At 40.1% G+C, this 22,416-nt stretch overlaps 1 protein-coding gene across 4 annotated transcripts in view; it reads right to left on the bottom strand.

The window, feature by feature from the left end:
• The window catches only part of SMAD1 (SMAD family member 1), a 49,552-nt gene that overhangs the window by 26,480 nt on the left and 656 nt on the right, over positions 1 to 22,416 (bottom strand). For 2 of the 4 annotated variants that reach the window (XM_065688093.1, XM_065688096.1), the window contains exon 2: positions 805 to 1,428. In XM_065688093.1, coding sequence (XP_065544165.1) covers positions 805 to 1,204 — 400 coding nt within the window. In that variant the 5' untranslated portion in view covers positions 1,205 to 1,428. Of the gene's footprint in view, positions 1 to 804; positions 1,429 to 2,167; positions 2,648 to 4,652; positions 4,783 to 5,438; positions 5,598 to 22,416 lie in introns of those variants that run through there. The other 2 variants (XM_065688103.1, XM_065688112.1) reach the window with 2 other exon arrangements.

Here is a 22,416-nt window from a genome sequence, read left to right as displayed (position 1 = left end):
TGTCCCTATACAGCCTCACAAGTAGCTGGAAACTAGTGCAGATGTGTCCAAGCACATTTCATCTTAGTCCCTGGGAGTATTCCCTGATAATAAACTTGCATAAGTTAAGCAGAGATTTATCAAAAAGAGATTGGGTCGTTTAAGAAGAGACAGCGAGAATGGGTTACAACTTGAAAAAGAAGTGGGTAACAGGTAAGCAAATTGTGCTTAGAGTGAGGCTGACGGTAGAACTTCACATACAATGAAACACTGCTATCAAAGCTTTAAACTTACGGGATTATATTCTGCTGTCTAAAATTACAGTCTTTTCAAAAGGACAAAATTGGGACATCCTAAAGACAATATTTTCTTCGGGGGTCTGAAGAAACAGAAGTGACTGAGGATAACAGTAATTTGGAAATAATACCACTACTGCAGTATGTCAGAATGGCTTTCATGCACAGACTGCAGTAATCCTTTACATTAGCTTGCAGTGTTTTGTACAGATTGGTCTGCACAGTAAAAACCAAACTAATTGAGGGATAGTGGTCACCAACAAAACCAGGTGATACCAAGCCTAGCAGCATAAGGCATGTATTAAGACTATGCCTCTGTATAGTGATAAAACACTTACACAAGTGAAGCATTTGCCATGTGAAACAGAGAACTGCTTATTTATGCTTACATCCAGATAAACTGCAGAGGAAGAATCTGACATGTGCAAACAGCCACTTCTGCTTATTTAAGCTGGTGAGTCACAGGATTAATTGCCATACTTTGCATTGTTCAGATAAGGTGTAAAGGTACAAACAAGGAAGAACTTACCAGGACTCTCTACCCGCTTGTAGTGGTAAGGATTGATGCAAACCTCCTTCTGTTTTGAACCAAAGGGAAACTCACAGCATTCCAGTGGCTTCAGTTCATGATGGCTCTGAAGGTCTGGCCAGCGCCACACTCTACAGTAAATTACATGTGGTAGCCCTTTCCGGTGCGAAACCTGAAGCCTACCATCCAAGGAACGAGGAATTGTGACACAGTTGCTGGGCTGACCAGGACAGCTCAATGCTTTTTCCAGTTCTTCCATAGCACCTTTTTTCTTCTTCAGTTTTTTCACTAATGCATCAACAGCCTTTTCTGCCCATTTTTCCTCTTCATCCCCCTGCTTCCATCCCAACAGCCTCTTCACTGCTGGGCTGGTGAAGGAGAATAAACTTGTCACATTCATGGTGACCCCACCGTGGTGGCACCAGAGAACCAAGCAGCAGAGATTCTACTGTTCTTCCACCACCACTAGGGTACAGCAGATTGTGTCAGTAGTTAAAAGCAGCCTGTATCAAATAATTCTGGTCCTTCCCCCTTTTCAGTCCTCCAGTCCCAGGAAGGCAGGGCTGACATCCCCCCTTGACAGGCACAACCTCCTCATGACTCTAAACCCTTCTGGCAAAGAACCTACAGGAGAATATCAGAGGGATAGAAAAAATACTATATTAACATAACAACACTTAAAAACATCCACCCACCCACCCACAAAAGTGACCAAAAAACAGCCAACAACAAAAAACCCAAAGTGTTGACAGCCTCCAGAACTGTACTCAAGGCACACCTGATGAATGCCTTTAAGCCACAGGGCCTGATGCTGAACCCTGTATATCCTCCCCAGATCACCCTGGATTTTTGTGCCACGCAGCAAGAGGGAGAGCAACTACATTTGCCAACTTCAAACAACACTTCTGCTTGATGTCTGAGCATGGCCTCAGTACCACAAAAGGCTTGATAAAGAAAGCTAAAACACAAGAAGACATGGCTATGTTTCCACACATACTCCACAAAAGGGCACAGAATTGTAAAGGTTGGAAGGGACTTCTGGAGATCATCTAGTCCTATATTAGAAATGCAGTTCACATTAAACCAAGCCCCTCAGATTTCATCTTTCACTGTTCAGTGTGAAGGGCACTCCTCTCTACCAATTACCTGTTGTAACCTTAACCAGCAAAATATCCCAAGGAACCTGTGCAAGATCATTGGTGCTTTACTTATTTATTTTACATATATATATATATATATATATATATATATACCAACAGCATCGTGCTCCCCTGCACTCATCAAAATACCAGTGACGCATCTTAAAAATCACTGCACCAGACCTGAACATACCACGATCTGAAACAAAACCAGCTGAGCTCACCTCTGACTTGCTTTGAGGAACAAACCAAAAGGAAGAAAAAAACCTAGAAAGATCTTCACCCTCACTCATCTCACGTAAGAAAGAAAACTACATCTCCTCTTCACACTAAAAATCCCTCACAGCTCATAAGCAGACTGTGAGGGAAAGATATTATGAACTTTTACTGATTACATCCTGACCCTTCCCACTACAAGCTGAGTACATTGCCTGCCCAATGTACTCACGGACATATGAAGGAGTGGGAAGGATGAGGAAGTCCTGATAAGAAGATTTTAGGCAGCACAGTGGTCCTTGACTTGGGAAACAAGGAACGGAATGCAGCAATGGGTGAAGAGGGCGAGGAACACCACATATAAAGAAGAAGCCCCTGCTGTGAGCAGCAAATTTCCCACTTGTCCAGGCTGGGATCAGACAAAAGGCTCGGCCAAGGGAAGCAAGAGAGACCTTGCACTGTCAGGGAGGAGAAAATGAGACAAAGAGCACTAACCCACCAATTTTCAAACAGAGCATGAAGACAGACAGGAAACGCATCCTGGACTGGATACCAACAGGTTGCAGAGGAAGGGAGAAGGGGAAAAGGATATGAATGTTTTTGTTGCGATCAGAAAGACACAAAAACCCCTAACCAACCAGCAACCCACACAGAGAGAGACAGAACAGGAGGTAGCACACCCACATCACACAGAATTTCATAGTTATACTAAGAAAAGATTGCTGCTCTTAAAATCATCAATGTTATTTCACACTTACCCTGTTGACAATCACACACTGTAATGGTTTCATAGTGTACTGCTACACTTGAAGCACTTTAAGCTGAAAACCACTGCAAAGGTTCAATTTTATTAGGATGAATGTATAAACTACATTTATGTGAACAAAGATTATGGACTAAGACACAGACCATATCTATCTGCACTTCGTACTGGTACTTTTATGCTAAGAACTGTATTTCAAATAATAATGTCAATGCAATGGAAGATATGCATGAGCCTGGTGCAAATTTAAGAACTTACTTCGTTACCTGGGCATGTGTAATACTGTTAAATGAACTGAAACTCCATTACTGTCACTGCCTGCACCCTAGGTATACTTTATCCTTACACACACAATAAAGTGCTCTATTAAAATGCTATGCTATGTTAAGAACCATACTACCAGAACCCCAGTACATGTGCTTCAAATGTATTTGTAAGTAACAGAGTTATTCTCCATTCATATATAGGCTACATCTCAATTAGTATGCTATACTTTCTTTCTTCTTTCAAACAAAATATACAGGTTCCACACACAAAAGTTAGAAGTTCGAGTGGTGTATCGTGAAGAAATCAAGCCAAGCTTTCTATTTCACATTCATCCAAATTTAACAAAAAAATATTTAAGAGACTTGAATTGATCAAAGTTCTAATCAAAAGGGAAGTATGAAGTATAAATCTTGATCCAAACTTCTGTCAACATTAACAATGACTGCAGACGTGGTTCTACCTCGCCTGACCCATTTTCACCAGACTACTTTAAAAATAAGTGGCCAACCTACTCGCCTGTCTATTAAGATTGTGTTTATGCTAGTGCCTGAAAATGCAATCCTAACATGAGCTAGTAGCCCATAAACTCAGCAAAGACTAAGAGAATTCAGCTGCAGCCCCGAGTAGTTAGGCCATAGGAACAGATTTTCCAAAGTTTTTGGATCAAATCCTCCCAACATACACACATCACACTCCCAAAATCATAGAACTATTTCACCATCACAATCAAAGGTATTATCTTCACAGCTGGCATCTCTGTTGCAACAGCTGTGGCAAGAAATCAGTATTAGGTACTGTAGAGATGCTTGGAAGTAATGCAGCTTAGCAGGACCTAGCTGGCCACAGGCCTCCAGCCCAGGGACTCCTGCCGAAGTCCTGCCTGCCTAAACAAAATCTAAGCACACTGCAAACCCTGAACAAGCCACAAGATAGTAAAAGGGGAGAAAACCCACAGGCTGCTGTACACTCCACACACTAAACTCCAATACCAGCATTAAGCTAAAAAAAAGTTTAAAAGGCAGTGTAGGTGGAGTTTTTCATTTCCAAGAAGCAGAGAGCGTGTCCACAGCACTGAGCTCTTGCCAGTACATTCCGTTTCCCTTTCTGCCACTCTTGGTTTTTGCAGTGCATCATTTCCTGTATTACTTTTGCACAAAGTGGTCTTATCAGCTGGAAGTGCAAAATAAAGATTAAACCACGAGTCAGCAGATGACACAGCCTGCATGTTTCTTCCCCAAATACGTTGTGCCCTTCTGGAAAAGCGGGAGTTAGTATTTCCAGTAACTGAGTGACCACCAGCCCTTGAAGGGTATGTTTATTCAGAAGGAATGGGTGAAACAGAAGCCTAACCCAAGTGACAGGACACCTTCCAAAAGGCAGCCTGGAGTCAGTTTAAAGGAAATTGAGTTGTTACCCACTTATCTGCACTCTTTACATATCAAAACCCATGCACTTTTTATTACATGTTCTGTCTGCTGATGGATGAGTTGAAATCAACAAATTTCTTTTAAATGCCAATGCTGCTTTATTTGTCTTCCTTCACTGCTGCTGTCTCTTGTGTAGTCTTTGGATTACATACAAACCTGGATGAAGCTAATTAAAAAAAAAAGAAAGAAAAAAAAGGTAAGCATTATAGATACAGCTGTTTAGTCAGCCTTGTATTTAAACAAATGTATTTAGGCAAAATGTCATGGAATTAAGTTCTATTTTTCTAGCCCTCAAAGAAGGGATAGTTAATTCTGTCAGCAATACTAAGCAGACAGTAAAATATTCAATGAGAATGTTTTCAAATTCCCACAGGAGAGCCCATAGGAAACTGTCTCACTTTGCATAAATGACTGTTTTTGGTGGGTGGAGAAAGGGTTAGGACAATTAGATGATCCTCTCCTGGAGGATGGGAAATGAAACAACTCCTAGCCCAAGTTTCAGGCAAACAAGAAGCAGTTCTAACTTTTGTACTAATTTCATTATTTGTATTACAGGCTCAGCAATGCAGGCAAAAAGTATCCTATTAAATATTTTTAATATATGCTCAGCACAGTTTGACATAAGTGGCAGTAACCACAGTGAAGAGAATCTACGTAACTGTAATAGAGAAAACTGCCTAGCCTTTGACTACAGTATAAAAATTCAATTTATCTTACTTATTCAATGTATCTCTTCCCAGAGTCCATTACTTACTGACAGTATAAAGGAATAACAAGCAGAGAGATTTTAATTTGCTTCTTCAAAAATACTTAGTAACTTACCTTCTCTCAAAGACACATCTTTTCAGCAACTCATGTACTCAGTACAGTATTCAGAGCTTTTTTTACAAACGGAAAAAAAGATCAGATTTTGGCATAGAAGCCAAGGAGCTGTCACTTTACTCCTGCAAGTACAATTTCTATGTCTTACTAAGCACGCAGTCTAAGCAGCTGTAATGCTAGAATGTGTTACAAAGCTTGTGCACTAACTTCCTCTGGCTCCCTATTCTCTAGAGCGAGCAGCAAAAAGCTTTGATTTCTTTCTTCAAGAGATGTGACTTGCAAAACAAAAGTCCAGAGTCTTCTGATGAATTACTTTGGTTTTAATCAAAGGGTTCTTTCTTTGCACCTTCTTATAGTAGAAGATCAGATCTTGCTCATCTTGGAAAAATGCACAGAAATCCAGTAGAAGCCTCAGTGGCATTACAATACACACGCAAAAGAAAGCAAGTTTCATTTCAAAGTACTGCAGAACTCATTAGAGAGTTTATACAGAACCTGACTTGGCTTCCCTTGTATTTCTGAAATAGGAGAAGAAGAAGAAAACCAAAACTTAACTCTTTAATGTGTCTTCTTGGCATGGCAGAAAGAATTCAAGAAAACAAATATGTCATTCTGTATTAATTTCTAACACATATCATATTATTTGAGGAAAGAGGAGCATACTGGTGTTGAAACACTTTAAACATCCTTATTGGAAGCTGGCAGCTCTTTTCCCCTCAAGCTGCATTAGACAGACCTCCCTTACTTATGCCCAGTAACAGCAAGGAGGGTATTTCCAGCCTGTTCTGTGAAGCAGCCTCTGCCTTGGATCCTGAGAAACCAAAAACCCAGGTCTGTGAAACCTCCCCTAGGATCACTGCTCACGCTATTTGCCTGAGGGATTGCCCTTCCAAGAAAACCTCCCATATATCATTTTTCAGCCCACAGAGAAAATCCTTTTAGGTACCTACATGCACCCTTTAGTTCAGCAGGCGGTAGGAAAGTAAGAGTGTCATGTAAAGAGCAGGTACTGACTGTACCCCAGCTAACTGTAACAGCAGCTCCTACAGTTTTCTGTAAGAAACACCTAGATGTTCTCAACAGGGCAGTAACATTTGCCTTTAGAAGGACTTGTACAACTTCTAACTTACTTGATAAGACAAATCAAATCCATGAGTTCCGAGTGTGACCTGAGCACCAAAGAGCAGATTCACCACTCTGTCAAAATGAGGGAGTAGGGCCAGTTTATGTTTTATTGAGAGAGACGAGTGGGGCAACAGGGACCCAAACAATAAAACCCCCACTGCCCTATTACTCCAGAGCATGAAGAAATAACTTCATACTATCATTATCTGACAGCTCCTTCACAATGCTCACCACAGCTCAAACCAAGTACACAATGTCCAGCCAGTTTCTACAATGAACCACAGCTTTTCCTCTATCTACATCACTCAGCTCGTGGCAGGCAAGGTCCTTGTCCTGGAAGTCTCCATTATGCCAATTACAAGTGTAAACCAGCAGCAAATTCTTACAGGTTTTCTGGATTTGTACTTTGCCTTCTCAAATTGAAGTTACTAGATATGAAAGATTTATTTTTGTCTTCACTGCTGCATCTCCAGAGAAAACACCAAGTTTCCATATACATTAGAAACTGAATCCTGTGTTACAATTCCACTAAAATGGCATAAATCTTTGTAAACAAATGCATAATTGTGAGAAAAGAACATAGCAAAGGTGCTTTCCCAGTTAAAAGATGCATCAAGAATTAAATCTGCCCTTTTTCTGATTAAGATTACTTCTTCACAATGCCTTTGCAACTGTTTTGATGTATTAAAAACTGTACTGAAAACAAATTTGAACACATCTTGCAAGAGTCTTACTTACACCTTCATTAAAGCACAGCTCCTGACTGTTTACAAGAAACACTTAACACATAAAGCCTCTTAAATCATCACCAGATCCTCAAATCATACAGTTCTCACCAGAGTTGAGAAACAATGGTAGATTGCTAGCTTGCACTGCTGAATTTTACGCATTCCTGTGTTCAGATGAACACAGGACTCCACAAGGGCACAAACTGCCAGCTCTTCCTTCAACACTCGTGTCCTTGCCATGCTAGTTTGACTTGCCAAGACTACAGAAAAAAATCTCACACCAACTTTGCCAAATTACTTGGTCAGGAAGCTGGGTAAGCCTAGTGCACACCAGGGTTAGTACAAGTAGGATACATCAAAAGGTACACCCAGGTGTGGACAAATCCCTTCTGGTGTTGGCAAGCAGTTGGGACTAAATCAAATGTGTTATCAAAGATAACTCTCACACAGCAATTTAATATTTTAACTGAAGTCAGGAAGGAACTGTAATTTGATGATTCAGTCAAAACTCTGGCACAGGTGGGATTACAAAACCATGAGCTTCACTAAAATAACCTACAAAATGAATAAAATGCTGTGAACCACAAAACTTGCCATATTGGTGTTCATGAGGTGTGCTGCCCTACCCCCTAATACTATGAAGAAAATTATCTCCATTTTTCACACTCTCTCCAAGCTGAAGAACTCAAAAGAAATTCTTGAATTAAGACAAAACATTACAAAGAAAAAGTTATCTGAACAGTTGTCAAGAGACCAAATGAGTTACCAGCCATCCCAGTGGATATTTCATTGTGAAATTTGGGGGAGGTTTATCCTCTTGTGCTGGTCGGTATTTAACTCCACACATTGTCCCACCAGGCATGAGGAGCACTATGGAGTACAGAAGTGCGCAAGGAGCTTGGTCAGCATTGTTAGATGACACAGGACATATCCTGACAAATGCAGGACAACCAATAGCCAGCTTTGGAGAACTGGCTACAGCTTTGTGAACATGGGATATCCGCAAAGATGCCATGACTATGCTGGCTATTAAAGTTGGAAGTCCTTTTCTAAAAGGTCAAAAAGCTGAGGAAAACAGTGGAGGTTTTTTCCCTTTAATCATAAAACTCCTGCATAACTCCCTTTTTCCACAAAGACCATTCCCTTTCCTGACTTTTTGAACTGTCTTTAGAAAACAGGTGTTGTTTACAACAATAACAAACACACATCTGTGTGGGTGTGTTAATACACACAAAGGCAGGATAACTGAAACCTCTTCCTATATTTAGATCTGTCTGGTCAGCTCTAATTGCATAATTTAATCAAAACCCTCTCCAACGGAAACACATCCATATTCATCACAGGCATCAAAGGAAACATCTTTACAAACTATATCCTTTTACAAACCAACACATGGTCCCACACCACTTGTCCAATTGTTGAATTCCTCCTTTGGGAAGGGCATGGAATTTTATTTCTTTTTATCAGCTGAAAAAAGCATTTCCCTCCAATTCATCAGCACAGGGTGGGAGGAACTTCCTTCACAGGTGAGATGGGGAAAATTTACTGACATGTCACTTTCAGGGATTCAGGTTGTGGAGTTTTTTAACAGTTAAAACATCTACTTGCAACATAAACCTTTTAAAACAACAATAAAAAAAAATGCCCCTCACCACCCAGGCATCGAGATTTTTGAGTAAAGCTCATAAAAGGCAAGACAGGTTTTCATCTTCACAGAACAGCAAAGCCTAGCACAGGCTGCATGGACTTAGAAAGGGGGTTGTCAGCCCCAACCAGAGTAGTGCCACAACAGGGTATTTTTTAAGAAGGGAACCCCACTAGATGCACTCCAGTTATGCTCAGCTTATGCAAGCCACTGCTCCTACAAATGACTCATTTTACCAAGAGCATGCGCCAATACAGTTACATCAGCTGCATTAGACCACTTCTAAAGACTGTGACCCAGACCTCATTTATCAGAGATTAAGTAAAGATGTTAAATTACAGCTCAAGATCCCCAGCTTTAGAGCAGAACGTTTCGCCAAAGCGAGAGACAACAAAAGCTGAGGAAAAATTACTTATCCAGTAATAGAAACAGTATAAGGTCAAGCCTCAACAAAGCAGAAAAAACTGACGAAACCAAAAAGGAACATCATTAAAATAAACATCAGTTAATCCTCTTATACATAAGTCCCCCAGCCACCATTTATGTACTTGAAATAAGAAGAGCCTCTTCAGTTTGCCAATACTGAAGATATTTCAATGCATTTCATGAGATGCATGCTTTACTTTTTTAAAAGGATCTCTCTAGCTTTCCTACTTTTTGCCTTATTTGTAAAAACTAAGGAGCTATTTTTTCCCCTTAGAAGACCTTTAAAGCACTGTACCTTTATCATGTCTTTAAAATGTCAAGAGGCAAAGCGAAACATATAGGTTAAGTTTTGTGAAGTGTCCTGCAATTCACAAATACCATTCTGGACAGAGTAAGTGTTTAAAGATGATACAGCTTTCCAAACCAAGTTAGTACAACCCAAAAACAAACATGAAGATTTGCCAGATTTTAATCATTGCAGCATATGACTAGTGGCCTGCTGAAAACAGGGACTGGACTTCAGATGACACAAAACCCAGACTGTTTCTGGCCCCTGTGAGCAGAGATGCACTACCACATCACAGCAGATTCCCTTGAGTATCTTGGTATGCGTCAAGCCACCTGAACTCAACAGACCCTTTACAAATGGAAGGAGCCAAGATCACAGTATTTAGAGATGCCACTTACACACAAGAAAATGAGACTCTTTAAAGATTACTATTTCCAGCCAAATACAAATTTGTAGGGATCCTCCTGATGATCAGGTCAAGGCAACTTCAGGTTTGTGTTTAAAATACACCAGCAAGCCCAGATCTAGGTTGATCAAGGCCTTTACTGGCATGTGAGGTACAAGTCTGAGCCTATGCTAAAAACTTGAATTGCCTTCAACTACACCCCAGTGTAATCCTAGATTAAGGTACAATTTCTCCAATACTAAAACCTATACTCGTGGAAGAATAAAGTTATTGACACACTAGAATGAAAGGATCTACATGGCCTCTTACTTTTATAAATGTTTTCCATCAGACAATTAAGTCTCTGGAACCAAAGGAAGAATTCTTGGTTCACCTGTAGACCAGGCATTAAGAGCACTAGCTTTTCCCTGAACCTGCAGGCACACTTGGAACGAAACAGGTATCTCATCTCATTGTCGTTGGAGGGCAGCAACCTTCCAGATGATAGTTGGTTCACCAATGAAGTCCAAAGCCCAAAAGCTCTGTTCTCAGGATCATTTTAATCTAAACAAGTCTACTGACTGCAACTGTTTTTGCTATCAGTGCAATTTTTTCCTGCCATACCTGAGCCTGTAAAACCTTGTCAGCAGGACTACTGTCATGAAGAGCGTCGGGCTGCTGCTCAGGAGACTCAGCTCCCATTTCCCTTGGGCATGCCACTTTCTCAGGTCAAGACTTAGCTTCTCCTGCTAACAAATAGAGAACAAACCTCTTGAAAGCTATTGACCGAGAGGCAAGTATTAGACAAAGAAAGCCACAGAGGTGACCATCGGCACAAAACATTTGTTAGCAGTACAGCATCGAGACAACTGTGTGAGAGCACACACCATTCCCCCAAGCAACACCTTCACAGCACAGAGGAAGAGGGCAGCAAGTCATTCAGCCAGAGGCAGCTTGCCCTGAGCTAGAGCATCAGTTCTTGAACTGACCACTGCAATGAGGGGCCTGAAGGCAAAGGCACCAGGACTGAGGCTGAAGTATGTGCCAGCACTATCACACTCACCACAGCCAACAAAAGTGCCTCCAACCTACTGCCAACAGGGAACAGCTGAGCACAAACCAAAAAGTCACTCTTCTGAAAGGGCAAAACAAGGGAGTGCCCATATGTGAGGAGCCAGAAAGCTCCAAGAAAACTGTGGGATGAGGCAAAAGCAGCTGTCGCAGCCCTGTGCCAGAACATCTGCAGAATCTCATGTCAAACCGTTTTCTCATATTCCTGAGATCAAGGCTTTGGAGGGTTTTGTACAAAGGCCTCAACCCACAGATAGGAACTGATAATTCATACAGCACTTAGGAACTGCATAACTTGAAAGGAAGTGGGAGATATCCTCCTACATTGCTTACTGAAAATACGGAAGTTTTACAATATGAGAAAATGGCTGTAATTTATCTATCTGATCCCCTGGTTATCTGTAAGCTTTTTATGGCTTTGGAAAAGGAATCAAGCCACATAAAGAATTACTCAGTACCCTTTCTTTATCTGCAAGCTTTTTTTAATAACAGTCTATACGATTCTGCATATGGAATTAAGGCAACTTGTTATTCATTCCACAATAGTTTTCCAAGATCAGTTTCAAGTTTCAAAATTCAGGTTTTGCAAAGTTACAGTATTGCAACCTTACGGCTGAGACAAGAAGACACAGTAATTCCCAAACACCACAGACAGGTTCTGTGAGGTTGTCAGTAGGAAAGCTAAAACAGCCATAAAATTTCTAAATTTTCCACTACATTCTGCTACTGAACAGTTATAGCCATCCTACCACAGAGGACAGGAATCCAAGCCCCAAACACGCTTCTGAGCCAGACTGCAAGGATGAACTTTGAGAACTTACAACTCTCCATGACTACTTACTTTCAGGCTGAAAGCCAGTGCACAAAAAGAGCACATGAAGATTTCAGATTACTTGGCTTGAAGCAATCTAAATTAAGCCTTTAATTCTGGGACTAAAACCAGTACTCCCCAGTTTCTGAGATAACAAGCCTTTAGGCTCAAATAACCCTGACTGCTGGCCTAGAAGACTGAGAGCCCTTGTGTCCCAAGTCAGGGAAGGCAAGAAGCCAGGCAAAGGTGTGATGGAAACCTGCCTGCGTTCACAAATACAAGACTTCAGCTAAAGCAGCCTGCCACCAATGCTCCCAGTTCACAAATCACAGGAAATATATTGGGTCTGACCATGAGCAAAAGTCACAGCTGATAAACTAGTGGGGACAACGGCAAAGTGAACAGTTATCCAGTAAACCGCAGTAAACAGCTCTGGAGTGCTAATGCCAGTTAAGTTAGCTGATGCTTTCTGCATAGAACAAAATTTCAAAGAAGCCCGTAGCCAAGTCAGAGTAAAAAAACTTCCCGCATAACGGAAGGTTACAAGGGAGTTCAGCAAGAACATAAATCACTCTAGCACTGCCTCTAGGGAAAAAAACTTCAGTTTCTATTTTAAATTTATACATAGTCTGATTCCTTGAAGAAATGTATTACAAAGGTGCAGTATTGGAAGATGTTAAACAGCTAGCAGTAACAAGAAAAAGGGGGTTTAAATATATTTACCCTATCTCATTAAAACAAGTGCTTTCTAATTTTTTTTTTTTTTTTTTTTTTTGAGAAAAGTGGTTTGAAGGCCAAAAAGCTTGAAAGTGACTTACACAGTGGTGCAGAACCCAGAAGATGCGCAAGCAGTGCACTAGTTTACAGCACGTATCAGCTTCAGGTGCCCTAACTGTCTTCACTGGCAGTGACCTCTGGAAACATCACCCTGCTTTTACAGAAGAGTTTCTAATGGATTTAATATTTAGCTTTTCTTTACTTTCTTGATAATGCTGCTAACAGTACTGGTTGGCCAGTTGTTTCCATTTATTTTCACCCTCTAAAGAGGAAAAAATAGGTTTCCACTACTAAGAAGTTAGGGGACATTCTTTTCCCCATGAAGAAAAAACACTGGTCCTGTCTCATACATGCACTAGATGTGCTGTGCTTATACAGTTGCATTAAACCAGAAAAACATTTCTAATATAGCTTGCAGTTTATACCAGCAGAACAGTACTTCAACAGAAAAGCTTGTTCAAGTGTTCCTTCCCATCCATCCTCCCTCCCCCTCATAAAATATACTGTATCATTAATCACTGTCGTTCTGCTGCCAATGTAACTACACTGGGGCTTTGTGGCTGACGTAACTGTTGGCAGTCTAACCTCACCGTGCTAATCACCAACGTAAGTATCTGGGAAAAAAACCTGTAAATTAGACCTTTCCTTGGCAAGCGTATTAAGGAAGTCTTCATCTGGGAGTACTACAGTGATCGTCTGTAACTGGCTACCTTCAACAGCTGCCTTGGGCCAGCAAGGTCACAGTTCCACAAGCAGATGAGCAGCTCAACAGCTTGCTCCCACCCAAAGAGAAAAGGTTTCCCTTTACTCCTTTGTGCCAGCTTTGGTACTCCCAACATAATTTCCCATCTGCTTACATTCTGTTGGCCAATTCACCTTCCTAACCTGGCAAAAACAACAACACCACCACCACTGTTGTGGTTCAGCAGAACAGCTGGAACAGCTCAGAGCAGGGTAAGCACCCAAGTCACCCAGCCAGCATATGCAAAGAAATCTGTGGCTGAGGCTGAGAGGAGCCAGACTGTTAAGAGTTCTCTCCATCTCGTGGAGCTGCCACCCCTCTGATTTTACATGCTACCCCGGACAAAGATTAGCTCACACTCAGACATTAGTAGTTTAGTCAATTTGCAAAACCTCATCTCATCCCCAGAGCAATGAGCTCCGCCCCAGCAGGTTCTGAATAACCACCCTAGGAAGCACTTCACCCCCCCTGCTGCTAACACTGCCTTCTGTTCCAGGTAACCAGACAGCAAACTACAGCAAAAAGAAAAATTATTCTCTATTCATCTGTCAAAAAAATACCACACACCACAGAGTTCTAAGATGAGAATATTTCTAAAATATTTTCCAGACAAAATCTGATATGACACATTACAGAAGCTATAATTACATTATCTTAAGGTTTTAGGTTAATAAAGACAAAGATTTTTTATTTGGCTACCACATCCAAGTGGAAGCATTTAACACTGACACTAGCTAGCATGGGTAATAAAGGGCCTATTATTAAGTATGGCAGACTGTAAAGCCAGTAGTGGTCAAAAAATGCAAAATGGGAAACTGTAATACCCAAGATGGCAACCTGTACATAAGCCAAGTTTTCCAAGACATTCAGCAAGGTCAAAATTCACATTTTTCAAAATCACGACATTCACCAGATAATTAGCAGAACACGGGCAAAGACATAACCAATGTCTGTGCATTCTAGCTATCTACCTATCTCCTCAGTGATAAAAAGGCAGAAGCATCTGACAGCAAGAGGAAAGACCAAGAGATTGTGTGACGCGAGATAAAACTCTGCTCCTGAATGCTGGAGATCCATGGTGAGACCTCAGTAGAGCCACACAAGTTGAGTCTGTGTTCATCTCCCTCTTTCCAACCTGTGCAGGGAAGCACACACTTTAGATGTGTTTGGAATTCCCCAAAACTATACATTTAAAATTAAACCACTGTAATCATATTAGGCATTTAACAATCCCTGAAGCCATCATATCTATGAGAAGGTCAGGGTAAATTTCAAATCTACTTTCATTACTGGTGTGATAAAACAATAATGCTGTTGTCATACAACTGGATAAAAAGAGTCATCTGGATATGGTCCTGGGCAAGCCAGGTGGCCACGCTTGAGCAGGGGGCTGGACCAGATGAGCTTTCCAATCTCAACCACCCTATGATTCTGCCAAGCTATCAACACAACCACGTGCTAATAATTTAAAAACAAGAATTTGGTCCACATCAAAAAAACAACTGCTCCAGGAAAACTGGATAGAACTCTGCTTGCCTCAGCACAAATACAGAATCACATCAACTGCTATCAGGTAGAGGTAGGGCCCGAGCTCTATTTGCCATGCACAGCAGAGTCACAGAAGAACTGTTTTTCAAAGTAATATTCTAGTGATTCTAAAGTAATTCTACAAATAATAGACTCTCATGAATAATGATAAAAATCTCAATCAGATCACTGTTTCCCTGATTTTGACCACTTCACCAAGTCCTGTTAAAAATTGCCCATCAACTTAACAGTAAGTACTATACTTAAGCAAGTACTACTTTTAAGAATTTCAAATCCAAACAAGGGGGAGCAGAAGGCAAAGCAGAGGACAAAACCGTGAGAAATAATCCCTCTCCAAATTTTGTGTAACTTTTAGAATATTTTAGAATATTTTCAAAGCATCCAGAAGCCTGAGTTGCATCGCTCATCCTTCCTCCACTGCTTGTAGCCTTGAAGCTTGGCTTCTCGCATGGATTCATTCCATTCAAATGCAAGTCCTCACCACTGCCACCTTGCTTCACATACAGCCCTGGTATGAAGACACTTTTCCAACCCTTTTTTCATTGCTTGTGAGCTACTGAAAGCTACTGATCTATAGAGGTTCCTATACCATCCTGACCACTATAGCACCAGGTAACTTAAGTAACCATGACTAACCCTTGTCATGTTTGTCTCCCAGGACCTGTGAGCAGAATCTACACTCATAAGTCGGCACTAGTGGCCTAACTTGGAAGTAACTTACTTGCTTCATAGCATGCAGCTCAGAAGCCCTTGGAAAAAAAAACAACTGGCCAACAGTGAGCAAAGGTGCCAACTTTTCTGTCCTACCAAAACACTAGCAGTTTGTTCTGCAACACCTTGAGAGAGCTAGAAAGAAAAGGACAGAGTTAAAAACCAACAAACAAGAACAACCACAAAAACCCCAACCCACGCACTTTTGCTATTCTTTAGCTTTCTAATTTACATGGACACCACAGAGAATTACTCCATCAAGTGAAACAACATGAGATGTGCCAGTTCCACACTATCTTCCATTCTCTCTCACACACACACACTCTTCCAAATTTGTCTTGGAAAAAATTTTTGAGCCCTCTTTCCCCTGCCTTGGAAATACGACTAGTTACAAGCCACGTACTTTGCTCCCAACATGTCAGCTGAAAGTCCTTATTAGTAAGATACACTTAAGTCTGCAAAGACATTCGATTAATTCCTCTTATGTCAATATTCAAATGAAACCTAACAGGTACAAAGGTGAAATATATCGTTAGAATTAAGTCAACCATGCAGCTCACTAACAGCATCTGACCAAACAGCAGACACTTCCTTCTCCTATCTCCCGTAGAAACACAGTTAAGTGGAAGCCACAATTTGTTGCAACATGAATCTCTAGTTATTTATTTAATCTTTAACTAAAACTGATTTTATGCTTTTAAGCATTTAAACAGTATTTAAATATTTATGTATAAATAGTATTACATAGACACACTTTGATGAATTTACAAGCTCTTCCCAACTATATATAGGTTTAGTCTACTTTGATCTGATCCAAATAACTTAACTTGCAACAGCAGTGAATGTTATTTTAGGCACCCACACGTGCACAGGGACAAACAGCATAACTATCAAGTGTGAATAACCCTATATACATACCAGCATAAGAATAAGGTGTCCTCAAGAGTCTCATACCCTGGTTTCATCACACAACACCAGACAGAATGCTGCTATTATTGTCAATGCCTTAAAATGCTTGAAATCAAAAATATGAAATTATTTACAAGAAAGATATTCTCAGTAAATCAGTCTTTCATGTAAACACAGACAAATGAGATAGTAATTCCTGGTATTTAACAATGTGACAAAGAAAAGCAAGCAGAAGTATGATCAACAACAGTCACTGCTTGTCCCAAGCAATTTGAACATAAAGAATTCTCTGAATTCATTGAAGACTTTTTGACCTGCTGCATCAGTGTCAAGATGTTAGCTCTGTGTGCACACACACTTTTTTGTTTTCACTTACCTACACAAGTTTTTAAACCGTACATCAGTCTTGCAGCCTCTGTAGAAGAAACTGTAATGCTGTAAATCCTGAAATTCAACTTCTACTCTTGCACAAAATCTGTATTTAGAGGATACATTTTCAGCTTCCCCTCAAACAATAGATCAGACCAAGTACTGAGCGAAGGTCCACCAGTCAAAGCTGCAGGGCAGACGTTACCCTACACCCATGCTGGGGACAGCAGCAAGGAGACAGTGAAAACTTGCAATTCTATCTATAATCACTTTAGCATTGTACAAAAATTTTTAATGGGTATATTGCTTCCAAGTTACCCAATACAGGACCAACAGTCCACACATCACTTTGATGTGGATTGGCATTTTAATGATTTCAATGACAAAAACTTCCAAATTAAATGCTTCTGAATACCATTAAATGCTAGAATTCAGACTGTCTATATTGACTCTTGGCCTCATCTGCTGCCATACTGGGATGAGTGTTCCCTTTGTAAGCACAGAAATATAAAATAATGCTTCAGAAATCACTGGTGAACCACATTAATGATTTACTTACATGCCAAGTCAACATAATAGTTGTCTTCAGATGATACTGCTTTGAACAGTGCCTAAATATAATTACTTATATAGATGCATGTTTAAAAATAATTTTTTCCCTCCCTACACTCTAGACTTTGCCTGTGCATGCTAGGGGAAAAAGTGGGAAAGATTAAAATGAGAAAGACTGGTGACATCTAATATCAGTCTCCCAAGTGGGTATCTCATTTTGAAATACAAGTGATATATAGTCTAGAACAATTACAGATCTATGTTAGAATGACTGAACTGTCCAAGCGACCAGAATAGCTGTACTGGTCAAGTTCCCTGCATTTGCAAGTCTAGAGGGAAAAAAAGCTTCAACTTTTGATCTGAACTCAGCTTTTATGCAGTTTCCCAAGACACGGCACCTGCAAGAAGAGTACAACTGAGTAAAGGAATCTGTACTTGCAGAAAGGCCTTTGTAACTTAACGACAGCTCAACCCAGCAGCTGTGTCTCACACACTAGTGCTATCAGAGGGCAGCACCATGGTCACACAGCTGTACAACACTTCCACCATCATAATCCCAGTGCCACAGTACCTGATACACATCCTCCCTCCTCCATCAAAATAAAACATAAATAAACGCGGAGCCATTCACACAACTCAGCAGAGTTCAGCCATACTTGCACTGAATGCTTGACCTCACACAGTCTAATTAGAGGTAGTGTGCTCAATCTTTGTTCCTAATTCAACCAGGAGGCACTTCCAAAGCCAATACATACAGGCATAAAGCTGAAGGAGAGAGAAATCCTGTATAATCTGGGTTCACTCTGGAGAACGCTTTAAGTTCCTTGAAATTAGCCTGTTTATTTTATGAAATGCTTGGCTTCTCAGTTAAAAAACAAAGACACCCCCCTTTCAAATACACACAAACCCCAAAACCTTCTGTAATGCAAATTAACATTTGTCCTCTGAGGACGATAAGGATCTTTGCGGCAGCCATTAGCAGCCAGAAGTGTCCTTCTCCTCACCCCTGAATCCACCCTCTGCAAAGCCCTTCACAAAAGGCCCAATCTAACATATTCTCTGCTTATTTTGGATCTTGAAAAATAGTGACATTCTAATGGAAACAGTTATAGGGCAGCCTGCAGGGATTCAACTCTAGCAATTACCAAGTATCGATTTAAAATAAATTCTTTCCCATCCCAAACAGAAAACACTGTTCTAACACAAAAATCCTCTGTGCTGTTCTAAAGTCACACCATCGTAGCTTAGGCAAAATAGCCACAGAAGTCCAAGATGCCTGCGCAGAAATCCTTTAAGTCACCAGCATTTCAAGCCACACTTGCTAACTTGGTGTTTATGTTTTAAACTAAAATTTTCTATTCAGTAACTTCAAATGTAAACTTCTAGGAACTGCATATCATCTTTTAACTATTAAGACTTGTATGCATTAAAATTTTTGAGACACTGCTACACACAGAAGAAAAGCCTGTGGAAGTATACCTCAAAAAAACTGAAATCTATTTCAGTTGCCAGTGACTGCAGCTACTGGAGGAAAACAAGTGAAGTTTTTATGTGCACAACACACCTTTACCCACTCTGAAAGCACAACTGGGTGAGTTTGTCATCAAAACCTAAACCAGAAATTCAAACCAAACAAAACCAAACAAAAAACAGTAGAATCTATTAACTAGAAAGCAATATGTAAAATCTGATTTTATAGCTCTCTCTTCAATAAGGTAGTTCCATTTATTCATATGCATTGACACAGCAGAAAAGTTCCATATACAGATTTTATAAGACACTGCACCCGAAAGTGAGCTTTCTTTTATCTCCCAGTCAGAAAGCACCTTAGCTAAAGCACATGCTATCAAGATGCAACTGAACTTGGAGAGCAGCACATCTCTTGCCATTAGTGACCATTTATTTTCTCTGCTTATACCTCTAAAAAATTTATTTATTTTTTTTTAGTTACACTGGTGACTATACCCAAGAGATGTTTCTTTCCTGGCTAGGAGAAGCTCAGGAGATCCAGTGCAGATTTCACATGAATTCAGGTGTAAGAAGTTGGTTTAACCACTAACACATGCAAAACTCAAATCACCAAGCAGCACACTGACTAGCAGAAAGAAGGAGTTTTAGCAGGCTTTTCCTAAAACACTGCACAGTGATTTTATCAGCAGAAACAACAAGATCTAAGATGTTTGATATATAATAAAGGTTTTACTATCTGTGGCATGCAACTTCCTAAGCTACTTAGAGATGAAATATGAATCCAAAGCCACAGACTCTTCACTAAGAAGAGCAGTGACCTATGCCAACCCATATTCAAAATTACAGTCTCTGTTCCAAAATAAATTTGGTCATATAGTTCAAGATATGACTAGAATTCTGTCTTACACAAGAACTCAGATCTGCAGGAACACTTCAAAAGGCTGTTACAAACTTTAGTAGGAAAAAAATACTAGGAAATGCCTGTTTGTCCCTTTAATAACAGCTAGCACAGTCTGCAGGTATAGTCTAGCTGATTTTCAGGCTTGAAAAGGATATATAAAATTCAGAGAGATTCACTCACAACCACTTCCCCCCACATACATCTCCAAGTTGCACATGCCTTCATCTATTTCAGTTGCCAGTGACTGCAAGAAAGAGGTTTAAGAGTCAACCTAAACTAGTTCAGCGTTTATTCCTGACAGGGCCGCAAGCTTTAGTTTCAACTATTCCTTGCATAAGTTAAATAATACACACGGTGCTCTCTGTATTTGATTCTTCAACCACCCATATCTGAAGCACAACGGGACATGTCACAGACACTTGCTTCGCTGCCCTCATAATACAGTTTAATTATGATGACTGAACTAACGGGCTCACATCATAGACTTTTACAGGTTGACCCTGTGTCACCCTGATGTATCATTTTGCACCAGTTTAGTGCTGCAAATCAATTTAAGATCTCCAGCAGGTTGAAAAGGCTGGTAATGATGCTTTCTCTGCAGACTCTGGGGACTCCACATTATACACAACTTACATTATTTATAAAGCTGAGATGATGCCTCCATTAGGCTTGTGAGACTACTCAAATAAGCTTTTATTTTACACACACAGCTTGGGCTTCATAGAGCAGAACACTGGCTATATGTAATATGCACTGTAATATTGAAGCATTCACGCTTCAGTAAAAGGAAGAGGTCATAACCCCTTCATTTTTTAAAATTTAAATCTTTATACTAAGCAAAGAAACTCATAATTTAATCTGAGTAATTTCCCAATATACAGAAATACTAGCAGCACTTTTATTAACCTCTGTATTGCTTTTCTTCATGTTCAACTCTTTACTTTGTGTTCAAACTACAGAGGAAAAGCAAACATCAGCTTTCAAACATTTGATAGTTAATATTTATACAGAAACATCTCCATCTGCTTATTCAGTCACCTTTTCTCAAATGTATTGGATCATCACATCTTCAAGGGTACACAAAAAGACAAACTGAACAGAGTAGGAAAAAAAAACGTATTTGATTACATATCCAATGGTTGATGGGATCAAAACCAAAGGAAGGACAAATCCCTACCCTTAGGGTAACCTGATCATGCCTTAAACAAATCCTCTCTGGTAGCTGTGAAGGTTTCTGGATCACCCAAATCAAGAGAATTTCTCTCAAGTGCCTACTTACAGCCTGAAGTAAACTGCAAGATTTCATTCCTAAGACCAGAGCAAGAACTTCAGAAAGGGCTAGGTATCTTTCATTTTCATAATGATGCTCCTCCAGTCATAGTAAAGAAGTGATCACACAAAACTTGCACTAAAAATCCAATGAGAACCTCTAAAAAGCTTCACAGCGCTGCTCGTTGGTTCTATGGAAAATAAAGTATTAATCAGTTGCAAATAGAAATTCATCTCCCATAATTCAGCAGTTACTGTTACTGACAAATAAAAGAAAAAAAATGAAGTCAATGTTAACACCTCAGGTTCCCTCACATGACTGGCTCCTATTGTTTGACAGGACAAGGTGCACACTGTTAACCACATGAAGCCTAAGCAGAATTACAGACACATGCCAGCAAAGAAAAGCGGTGTCTGTGGGCTGGGTTAGTTGCAGTTTTCAGTCTTACTCTCAAGCACTGCTTAAAATCACATATAACTGTTGGGGGCGAAACATAAAGTTGACTTCTGGGTGCAAAAGAGATCTGAACTACCTGCTATAACATGTTTGAAACACAGCTTTTACCTAAGCACATTAGTTTCAAGATGCCGTATCCTTAAACGCTGACATCTATTAAACACTGACATGCTTCATGTGATGAGCTTTTCCCATTTGGTTGTATCTGAAATACACATCTACTTTTACTCCTCCCCACCTGGATCTAACAATACTTCTTCCCCAAATAAAACTTTAACGTTTTTAACATGCAGCAAGCATCATTTTTTCCTAAAATACACCCGAATAAGTCTTATTGTTCAGAATAAGCTCTAATTATTCAGACACCGTAAAAGCAAACTGTAAGGTCAGACCATGCATCTTCAGATTGATCTACTAACAAAAGAGCAAGCACAGCAACCCTTTCTCACTCAGAACTCCAAATGACTTCTGTTTATTAAAAAAATAAAAAGTCAAGATTTGGCCAAATCCTTTTGAAGGCATGACTGAATATTTCCACACCAGTAAGTTATAATAAGCTTTAAAGATCTATATTCAGCTTGGCTGTAGAGCCCGAGTATATGAAGAAACTACATTGCAGAGGGGAAAATCTCATGCATTCAGACCTTATAACAGGGAGGAGGAAAAAAATTAAGTGAACTTTCCTTGACCTCTAAGCACAGATTTGTCACTAAAGGGGGGGAGGTTAAAATAAGAAAAAGGAAGGGAAGGGGCTGTGGAAAGAAAGGAAGGAGGAAAGAACCCCCACTTTCAC

This window comes from Lathamus discolor, chromosome 1, assembly GCF_037157495.1.
Source record: "Lathamus discolor isolate bLatDis1 chromosome 1, bLatDis1.hap1, whole genome shotgun sequence".
Lineage (NCBI taxonomy): Eukaryota > Metazoa > Chordata > Aves > Psittaciformes > Psittacidae > Lathamus > Lathamus discolor.
The sequence above is the reverse complement of the archived record's forward strand: the minus strand, read 5'-3'. Positions and strand labels throughout refer to the sequence as shown.